The 10,890-nt window shown below is 44.9% G+C and overlaps 1 protein-coding gene, 1 non-coding gene and 1 pseudogene across 2 annotated transcripts; 2 read left to right on the top strand and 1 right to left on the bottom strand.

Annotated features, from left to right (window-relative positions):
* Positions 1 to 3,609: 3,609 nt before the first annotated feature.
* TRNAP-UGG lies at positions 3,610 to 3,684 on the top strand. The gene has a single exon. It is a non-coding gene; the product is annotated as a tRNA-Pro (tRNA).
* A 1,054-nt stretch (positions 3,685 to 4,738) lies between these two features.
* On the top strand, positions 4,739 to 5,320 carry LOC119272928 (NADH-ubiquinone oxidoreductase chain 1-like). The gene has a single exon (XM_037554272.1). The coding sequence runs from the start codon at positions 4,949 to 4,951 to the stop codon at positions 5,318 to 5,320; it is 372 nt and encodes a 123-aa protein (XP_037410169.1). The 5' UTR covers positions 4,739 to 4,948.
* A 762-nt stretch (positions 5,321 to 6,082) lies between these two features.
* LOC119273128 lies at positions 6,083 to 6,906 on the bottom strand (annotated as a pseudogene).
* Between the last annotated feature and the right edge of the window lie 3,984 nt (positions 6,907 to 10,890).

The following is a 10,890-nucleotide window of genomic DNA, read 5'->3' as shown; positions in this document are numbered from 1 at the left end:
AATGACTGGGCGTAAAGGGCACGTAGGCGGTGAATCGGGTTGAAAGTGAAAGTCGCCAAAAAGTGGCGGAATGCTCTCGAAACCAATTCACTTGAGTGAGACAGAGGAGAGTGGAATTTCGTGTGTAGGGGTGAAATCCGTAGATCTACCAAGGAACGCCAAAAGCGAAGGCAGCTCTCTGGGTCCCTACAGACGCTGGGGTGCGAAAGCATGGGGAGCGAACAGGATTAGGTACCCTAGTAGTCCATGCCGTAAACGATGAGTGCTCGCCCTTGGTCTACGCAGATGAGGGGCCCAGCTAACGCGTGAAACACTCCGCCTGGGGAGTACGGTCGCAAGACCGAAACTCAAAGGAATTGACGGGGGCCTGCACAAGCGGTGGAGCATGTGGTTTAATTCGATACAATGCACAAAACCTTACCAGCCCTTGACATATGAACAACAAAACCTGTCCTTAACAGGATGGTACTGACTTTCATACAGGTGCTGCATGGCTGTCATCAGCTCGTGTCGTGAGATGTTTGGTCAAGTCCTATAACGAGCGAAACCCTCGTTTTGTGTTGCTGAGACATGCGCCTAAGGAGAAATTGCCACCGAGTGACGTGCCAGCGCTACTACTTGATTGAGTGCCAGCACGTAGCTGTGCTTTCAGCAAGAATTTCACCATTGGGAGCCAGTGCCTTTCGAAGCACTTTCACGTGTGAACCGAAGTCGTCTTGCCCAAGACCCACGGAGACCTACCTATAGTGACGTCAAAGTACAAGTGAACATGGAGGTTTGGTTGAAATTGGTTACGACGACGTCGAGTTGGCGGCGGAGGAAGACTCGGCATGAAGGCCAGAAAATGGTGTGGAACGTAGTGGTAATAGTACGCGCCCCGCTCCGAAACAAAGAAAAAGGTGCGTGCCGCACTCACGAGGGACTGCCAGTGAGATACTGGAGGAAGGTGGGGATGACGTCAAGTCCGCATGGCCCTTATGGGCTGGGCCACACACGTGCTACAATGGCAATGACAATGGGAAGCAAGGCTGTAAGGCGGAGCAAATCCGGAAAGATTGCCTCAGTTCGGATTGTTCTCTGCAACTCGGGAACATGAAGTCGAAATCGCTAGTAATTGCGGATCAGCATGCCGCGGTGAATATGTACCCGGGCCCTGTACACACCGCCCGTCACACCCTGGGAATTGGTTTCGCCCGAAGCATCGGACCAATGATCTCCCATGACTTCTGTGTACCACTAGTGCCACAAAGGCCTTTGGTGGTCTTATTGGCGCATACCACGATGGGTTCTTCGACTGGGGTGAAGTCGTAACAAGGTAGCCGTAGGGGAACCTGTGGCTGGATTGAATCCTTCGCGATGGAAATGCCCTCGCCTACTTGACTAAACTAAGGACCTCAACGGTATAAACATGTAGATTTTCTACTTTTCCATTTTCCTTCTTGTTTATCAATCACCAATCAAGACAAACCGGGCACTACGGTGAGACGTGAAAACACCCGATCCCATTCCGACCTCGATATATATGTGGAATCGTCTTGCGCCATATGTACTGAAATTGTTCGGGAGACATGGTCAAAGCCCGAAGAAAGAGAAAGAAAACTAAAGAAAACGTTAGCGCATTGGACTCGAAATCCAAATTGTGCTAGCTGACAAAGAAAAAACAGAATATAACAGAGAAATATTGGTTCTGACTAGTTGGTAAAAGGACTCTAAATCCTTTGAGTGGTTCGATTCCACAACAGAACAAAGAATGAAATGAATGAATGAAAGCCATGACCATGCCTCCAGTAGGAAGATCGAGGAACCGGTGCTGGCGCTCCTGGTTCATGGGATCCTAACCGCGATGGGGATATTAGATATTATTCTTTCGTAAGTCCATCCAATGGAGATAGGTTGAGGAGAAAGAAAGGAGAAAACTAAAGAGAAAGATGGACAGTAGATTGACAGTATCCGAATCAAATAAGAAAAAAACGTAGCTATTTCATAAAATCCCGATTGTGTGGGTGTGAAGTGGAAAAATCCCGGTCTGGCTGGCAGGGGGCATAGGACTGAAAATCCTCTTTCGCCGGGCCTTTTGGACTCGAAATCCAAACGGAGAGAGTGGTTCGAATCCACCTCAGAACGAACAATGAAAAAGGCGTCGAGCGGGTGCAAGCTCGAGGAGCTAGGAAGGATGGAAGAAAGCTTGACCGTTTTTTCACTGAATTACTCGAACTTTTTGTTCGAAAAAGCGGAAATAGCTCAGTTCGAGAGAGGGTTGAGCTTCATCGGTTAGTGTGCACCAAAGGATGAGGTTTCTTTCCCATCCTACAAATTGAAACCGTTCTAGCTTGATACTGCGATATCGTCAAATCATCCAACGGAGCATGGAAACCATTTCGGTGGCGGTAATGGCCTCCAGTAGTTTTCTATGGAACCATACCACTATGGTCATCTATATGATTAGACCGTGCCGCTTCACTAGACTTTCCTAAACCATCCATTTGATCCCCACGGTCGTGACACCACTTTCTAAACAAAAGTTTCCAAAATCCAATGCGGAACCAAGCAGTAAGAGAAATTCATCATGGTAATTATTAGTCGAAAACCAAAGTGGAACGGAGAGAACGAAGAGTTAGTTACAATGACAAAATTGTTGAGGAATCATGTTGAAAGAACAACATTCTGTGTCATAAATATCGTATATAGAGATTTTTCATGTATCGACGCTTTTGATTCAATTATGAAAGTACGCTGTACTAGACTTGCACCCCTAGTTATGCAGAAGTGCAAGCATAGAAGCGGATGACCGGACCTTACCAACATACTCAAAAAAGTATTCTATACTGGGGTCTGTGCTCTTGACAAGCAGTGTTTCCAGTCTAGCTGTGTCAAATCGGGTGTGAAGTGTCCTTCTAGGTTCTGGCTGGTAGAGCAGAGGACTGAAAATCCTCTTTAGTTTCACGCATGGGACTCTAAATCCCAATTGCGCTAGCTCTGTGGTTCGATTCCACAACAGAACGAACAATGAATGAATGTGGGCGGTCAACCAGGTAAGCCTGTGCCCAGGAAAGAAAGGACTAGGGAGGGATTGAGAGAAGCTTTCACAGTGGAAAATGCAAAAAAGCATATCGTTCTTAGAAATTGTGGAATTTTACTCAGTTAGAGCTATGGTTTAGCATCAAGAGGGAAGTTTTGTAAAAGCAACAGGAAGAATTGCTCAGATACCCGTGAGCGTATATAACTTGGGTTGTGTTATAAATGCTCTAGCTAAACCTATTGATGGGAGAGGCAAAATTGTAGCTTCCGAATCTCGCTTAATTGAATCTCCTGCTCCAAGTAGAATTTCCAGGCGTTCCGTATATGAACCTCTTCAAACAGGGCTTATTTCTATCGATTCGATGATCCCTATAGGGCGCGGTCAGCGAGAGTTCATTATTGGGGACAGACAGACTGGCAAAACAGCAGTAGCCACAGATACAATCTCAAGAAAAAAGGGCAAGATGTAAGAAGAACGAGAGCGAGCCTTCACGAAATAAAATGGAAGTGAAAGAGAATTGTCAAAATTTCCTAAAAGCGGTGGTTCTTTTCTTTATGGATCGGGTAGATCCATATGTTCTGAGGGGGAGACGAGGTGTAGCGCAGTCTGGTCAGCGCATCTGTTTTGGGTACAGAGGGCCATAGGTTCGAATCCTGTCACCTTGATGTGGTATTCACACAATGGGGCCGAAGTGCAAAGCCTCGTAGCCTATCCGCGGTCGGGAAGGCAGGCGAAAAGCGCGCATAAAAGAAAAAGAAAGCTAAAAAGCTTATTTTGCAATCCATTATCTTTGGTATTCTTCTATATTTAGATCATATTATATAGCTATTTCACAGGTTTTATTTACATACCTCAGTCATGTTATTTGTCTAGCCTTCAATCAGAATAGCCTCTCCACCGGTTCCGAAGATTCTTTCGGCATCAATGTGCTTTTGGAATCTTCCTATGAAACAAATAACATTCTGGAACAGTTTAGGACAGAACATGCCTCAGTAAAAAGCGAGCTTTTTTCGCGTATAGCCACCTCGAAGCACAATTAGCGCACGGGCTGCCCCCTCAACTCAACCCTGACGAGTACGCAAACTTGGTCAGGGAGCATTTAGACGGTGCAGTTAGTATTGACCACTACCGCCAAGTCCATAATTCAAAAATTGATGAAGTCCACATAATGGAGCTCAAAAGCCAATTACCAAATCTACTTTTTTAGCATCTTGAAACCGCACATAAGAAATATTCTGAATGAATCACCTTACAATAACATACGAGAGACAGCTTTCTATTTTGTCGAACAACAAGTCGAACCCAATGAACAATTCCATTCAAAGGAATGTTCTAGAGTTTTTTCCACTATATTCACGATATTAAAAAAATGGAAGAAATTCTTCACGATTTCTAGAGTTCCGGGATTACTTCACTTATATTGATTTTCGCCTAAGCACGGCCTCTAGGTTAGTTCAAAGTGTAATACAACAAACTATCTATACACCGAAAACGAGTCAAGATGGATACATAAAATGGAGACATCGTGGATTACCCAAATTGGGACGACGATAGGACATTTCACTTTCTTTCGCAATATTTCTGATCATGACTCAACCACTAGGAAAGGGGATTGCTTACTCTCAGCCACGTTTTCGCTTATGCTTAGTCAAGTGAGGATTCCATTCGAAGTAACGTAACAGGAGCACCATCTTCAAAACTTCTCGGGATCCGGATTTTTTCGATAAAAGGTCCCACCCTTCAATATCATGATTGGGTCAACCAGGCCAGATCATAAGTGAAATAGTTTGATCGGGTCGACCAGGTCAGGCCCGATCATGAGTGAATAGAAAATCGAAAACGTACATAGCTGTTCCAGCGGAAATACTTTGTTTAATTCTACCACTTCTACTAGGAGTAGCCTTTTTAGTGCTAGCTGAACGTAAAGTAATGGCTTTTGTGCAACGTCGAAAGGGTCCTGATGTAGTGGGATCGTTCGGATTGTTACAACCTCTAGCAGATGGTTTGAAATTTATTCTAAAAGAACCTATTTCACCAAGTAGTGCTAATTTCTCCCTTTTTAGAATGGCTCCAGTGGCTACATTTATGTTAAGTCTGGTTGCTTGGGCCGTTGTACCTTTTGATTATGGTATGGTATTGTCAGATCCAAACATAGGGCTACTTTATTTGTTTGCCATATCTTCGCTAGGTGTTTATGGAATAATTATAGCAGGTTGGTCTAGTAAGACGGGGGGCGGCCGTTCGGTCGCCTATGATATACGAACCAATTGGTCAAAAATGGGTTTGTGCTGCAGGTGTTGAACGATCTACTCTACACAAGTGTGGGCTTACAGGGCTAGGGCTCATAAACCCTTTCTTTCATTCATCAAGGGGTCGGTCACTTTTCCGGGCCGGGATCGAGAAGTGGAAGTCATAAAAAAGTGATGTTTCTCTTCGCACCTCATATCAAGAGGAAAGGTAGCTTGTCAAGCTGGTCTCACTATTGGAAATTCTAGCTTTCTTTTTTTTTCACCGGCTCTTCTTCTTTGTCAACGCTACTAAGGACCTGACGGTTCGCCTACTTGATGGATGAAAGAACATGAGAAAGGGTTCTAAAATAAAAGGCTAGAAAGTCTACTACAGTACAGTCAAAGTCAGCGGCTGAGTTTGCCTAGCCTCGCCTACTCATTTTTGTAGGCGAGCGAGTTAGCGAAGAGGCTTAGGGATAAGAGAGTGTCGGTGCGTACGTAGCCTTCATTCTACTACGCTACACAAAGTCACTTAGCTCGACGTTAATTAAGAGAGTAAAGGAGGACTACCCTACATAGAAGAACCACAGTTCGCTTACAAAGGTATAACCTTTAGCTCCCCGGGGCTAAGCTGCTTCGCACCACTGATAGTTAATTAAGATTCCATTTCAATGGTGCTACTTTGTTTCGCAAGCCTTTGTCATTGTCAGTCAACTAAGGTTGGCCCTCGGCCCCTGCGAATCCGTAAATCAGAGAGCATGCCGCAAAAAAAAGGATGGTCCCCTATGCATTTCATTCTTTCCAGAACGCAAAGAATTAAAGTACCTGACCCCCATCATGGTGAACCTCTCCTTGTGATCGGGATGAGGTAGATGCCTCCCAGCCGGGGGGGGGGGCGGATCGAATCGGAGTTTCCTTAGGTAGCCACCGACCTACAGTTCTCCTTAAACTTCTATGCTTGGTGGAAAAGAAGCGAACAAAGGTACGCTCGCTTGCTGTCTTGTTCTCTGCCGCGGACTGGGATCGCTCGCCAGCTAGGCCCTCTAGAAAAAAGTTGGAGCAACATTGTATGAGAACATATTACCCATCTTCGGGGACAAGGGCGGAACGACCTCTCGATCTACTTACTGCAGCCCAGGACGGGCGTCGTCGTCTAGGCGTGACTTCTTGTTTTGATCTCCCCTACGCCTAGGACGTTGTCTGGGCCAAGAGCCATAGTTAGTTGCTGTTTCCATTTGGTTCTTCTTTCTCGTTGTTGATACCGGCAAGACCCAGCCAGATGATGATGTCTGCTGGTTGGTAGTGAGAGGACTCTTAGTACCCGCAAAAAAAGGGCGCTGGTGAAAAAAACAATCATTTGATTTAGTTTCTTGCTCTCCCTTAGCAGCGGGAAAGGAGTCTATCTATCTGCCTAGCTTTGGTAGATTTCCCCCAACGCAATTCAAAAACAGAAATTCCACGAATCCCTGAGGTGGATAAGTCCGACGACTCAGTAGCAGTGCGGAATTGAGTTTCTGGTCCGGTGGATCTGATCTATAGTTAGGGGGCAATACATACCAAAAGGTTCGAAGAAGGAAGGCGCAGTATATAACCAACCCACCCATAGCCGGTCTAACTGCTGAGAGAGAAAAGTGCTTTTCTTTCCCTAAGAGTCCTCGAGTACACACATCTATTGCGGATCCTTTGCGAGATCAGGATTTTGGATTCATAATTTAGAATCAATCCATGTTAGGTCAACATCGAGACAGAGCATCTCAGTTGGCTCTGTCAAGGAAGTGAAACAGGCATTCCTAGGTTGAGGTTACCATTGGATTGACCCTTAGTCAGGCCTCCGATTCCAAGGAGTTGATTCAGAAAGTTCCCCACGCTACCCCGCGGGAAGTCTAATCGGATCAATCGGTGGTTCCGTAATGAGTAGTCGAATACACATTGAGGGGGCTTTGCCTCCTCCTTCCCGCCCACACCTTCATTCTTTTCCTCCTCTGATCTTAGAAAGCATACTAAACTTCACTCCAATCTTTCTCCATTAGCAACAAGAGCAGCTCTATCTATCGGCCCTTGATGAGTAGGCTTAGCTATACCGCTTAGGTTGCAAAGCAGCAAGCTCCCTTCTAATGCGTTATTGCTTGGAGCCTTCTCGCTTAGTAAGCCGCCTTCGGCCCTTCCTCCTTACTCTGTTTGGTACTCGCTCGCGGGTTTGTTTCCAGGTTCTTTCGTTCTTGGTTGGCTCTCTCTATTGTTGTTTGTAGATCGTGCGTCCTGCGCATTGATCCGACAGCGAGACCCGCCCTGGTTGTAAAGCAAAGCGAGCTGTCCTTCCTTTCATTCATTGCTTTGTCTTCAGTTTGTTTTTAAACTCGACCTTCTATCGAGACTGTGGTGACGAACCTTACTCCCCTCGGTCAAGTGGTTGACCCGTCTGTCCAATAAGTTTACTAAGTGAATGGGAATCCTATAGTTTGACCAGCCTGGGAAGAGTAGTCAGAGGCAATTCGCTAATATGGAGCTGTTTATATCGGCTTTCTTTCCTAACTAACAGGAAAAGAGAGACATGTGAGTTCGACTCTCGTTCTATCCATGTTCAGCAGTCCCTTTCCATCTTGGTACTGTTGATGGCAGTACCGCTCAACTACGAGATGCTTGAAAGTCGATGTATCAATAATGTTCCCAAGAGTAGCATCGAGCCTCGAAACGGCAAGCCATGCTTCAAGCTAAGTCAGTATGGATCTAATTGATTGCTAAACTGAAGGAACGATCTCTGTCGAAGATTCTCATTCTGAAGCAGGTGCCTAGCTCTGGAAGGATGGACGGGATCATACCTATTTGAATTGAAGAACATTCTATAACACTTGTTTTTGAGTGGGGAAGGAAAATAAGCACACAAGTGAACAACCATCTAACCGTCAGTCTGAACTCCCAGGATCAGTCCATCAGTAAGAAAAAGCTTCCGTTTCCGTCATTCAGCAGTGGAATGGAATAGTTCGATGGTATTGATCGTCCAACCATTGATCGGAATGTCTATCGTGATAAACCGTGTAATTCTATAAGCTAAGCAGATGAGGCAACAAAGAACCTAACCGTCCTCTCTGATTGACTTCATCAGAAGATTCCTATGGTCTGGTTTACCTTTCTTCTTTCCTTGCAACCTTGGATCGATATGGTTCATTCCTGGGCTATGCTCTTTCAACGGTTGACAGAAGAGGGGGACGGGCAAGGCTGATCAGACTGCTTGGTTCGGTTCGTCAGAGGTATTAAAAAAACCTTCTTTTTGGTCTTTTCTTTCTTGCCGCCACTTTAACAGGTGCCGCTGCAATGAGAGCTTAAGTTGCGGAGTTTTTTCTGGATTCTTGTTTTTTGGTGAGCTCTTCCTTTTTTTGGATAGAAAGAAGGGTTCAGTGGGAGGGCAAGGGCTAGTTAAGTTTTAGGTTGGCTGTTGTTTTTTACAGACTTTCTTTTTGGTGTAATTTAATAAAGAAGTAGCAATTGTTCATTTCATTTCATTTTTTGCATTGGTAGTTCTTTTTCATTTGAAAGGGCAAAGGGGGGAAGGGAAAGGATTGACCCTCAGGGATCATATTACTCAAGAAGACTTGGGGAAAATAGCAGGATTGGAAAAGTTCGAAGAGACTGAGGAAGACAAATCCATTGTCAAATCCTGCAGAGTGATAACATCGAGTAGTGGGGGCTGGCTTCCACCCCTGAGAGAGCTTGATTTACCAGAAATCCCGCCGAGTCCTAGTGGGCCTAGATTCCGCGATAAGTTCCGAGAAATGGAGGAAATGATGCATTTCAAAGTTCGCAGAATTGCAAGAAAGAAAAAATCCTTGAAAGAAAAACCAAACAAGACCAGATGTTCCCTATTGTTATCGGGAACGAGACTAAATGTTCGGCCTTAATGAGATGGACCTTGATTACTCTCCGGCCAGGAAAAGATGCGGCTCCTCTTTGTTCTACTACCTTCATCCTCGGGTGAAGCCGGTTGGCTCACCAAGCAAGATATATACTATGAAATCATTGGTAACCATGCCTAACGGTCGGTCATCTAAGCTATCGGCCAAGGCAAGTGAGAGCTGTTCAAGAGTTGGGGGCACATCTTTAGCTCAAGCAGCATCCGCTCCCCAAATGTGAGTTAAGCTTTAAAAAAAGAAGAAGAGCTACGAGTGGAACCGCTTCTTCTATTCCTTGTTGGCCTCCAGCTCCTTCTGTCCCTCAATCCTCTTCTCTGCCCTTTTTTACTATTATGCGTGGCATGCCCCCTGTTCGTATCTTAACAAGGCAATCTTCTCTTGCAAACAATCCCTTCGTCGCTAACACCGGTAATGCCCCATCCCTTTAATACTACCTTCGAGGAATTTCTCTCGCGTCCCTGTAGTGATAAGAGCGCATTCTCTAACAGCTTTGAAGCCGAGGCAGCCATCCTCTTGCCAATCCTAAACAAAAGAAAGAAAAGCCCTACCCGCCTTCATTGGTTGAGTAAGGGGCATTTACCTATCAGTCCTAGTCCTAAGGCGCAATCGGAGCACTAAGCCCAATTACAGCTTGACTCCGTAAATTAGACCTCATTCTCCTAGTCCTATTCCTGATTGTTATTTCGGTTTCTGTGCCTGGGTGGTATCTTCTTACTATTGATTCAACCTCTTCGGGCAAACATTGTCACTTCCTTTATTTGAAAAAAGGGGTCTAGAACTACAGTGATCTGATACCTTCTTCCCTTGGTCTGGTTAGGTAGGTTATGTAGGCTACAACTGTTCATAGGTTGTTCGATCGCAAAAGGCCAAATAATCGATTACTAGTATGCCGGATATTGCCAGGAGGCCCTTCCCCCTATGTTTGACTCATCCTAGATGGGTTCACACCTGTTGATTCCGGTCAAAGAAAAAAGCTTTTTCATGGCATCCGTCCCATCACACCAATCTACGCCAAGATAAAGAATGCTGGGTTGCCAGGAACAAAACCTGTGATTCAAGGTCTTGCCTAGAATTGCCCAAAGAAAAATGCACCCCATTAATTGATCCCTCTTTAGAGTAGTATAAGTACATCCTCGACTATAGCACGAGTAGAGTCGAGTTCTCGTACTAACCTAAGAGCAGATATGCCGAAATATTTCCACGTTCAAGCAGCTAATCAGTAAACGACTTCTCCGTAACAGTTTGAAGATTGGATCGCAACGGAAGTAGCGGCAAGAAAGGAGAGCAAGACTTCCTTTTCTAAAAGAAGAAAGAACTAGACTTCTATAAGAAGATTTTTATAATCGTAGATCCTGGAATATTCATCTATCTTATTAGGTAACTACTTTAGTTGCTCTCAAAACTGAACCATCGTGAATAGAACTAGCGCTTAAGGAAGAGTAGGATCTGTTAGCAAGTCATATTCAATCACCCAGTCTTCTCCGTCCTAGCTTTTAGATTTTCTGATTCTCTCTTGGATTTTCATACACTTAGCCGTGTACGTATCTTGGCTAAACTCAAACCTATAGTTGATCCATCCATACTCGGTAAAGAATCAAAAAGGTACTTGAAGACGACTTTGAATGGGAGGAGGTTTTCTTTTTATCCCCCCTAACCTTATTTTTATGTCTTCTTCGTTCTCAGTCCCTACGGTCCATTGTAGGATGATTTTCCTAAGGCCTCGAATTTGTTGGCA

The sequence above is a fragment of the Triticum dicoccoides genome, chromosome 3A (assembly GCF_002162155.2).
Source record: "Triticum dicoccoides isolate Atlit2015 ecotype Zavitan chromosome 3A, WEW_v2.0, whole genome shotgun sequence".
Classification (NCBI taxonomy): Eukaryota; Viridiplantae; Streptophyta; class Magnoliopsida; order Poales; family Poaceae; genus Triticum; species Triticum dicoccoides.
This window is presented reverse-complemented; position numbering and strand designations above follow the sequence as displayed.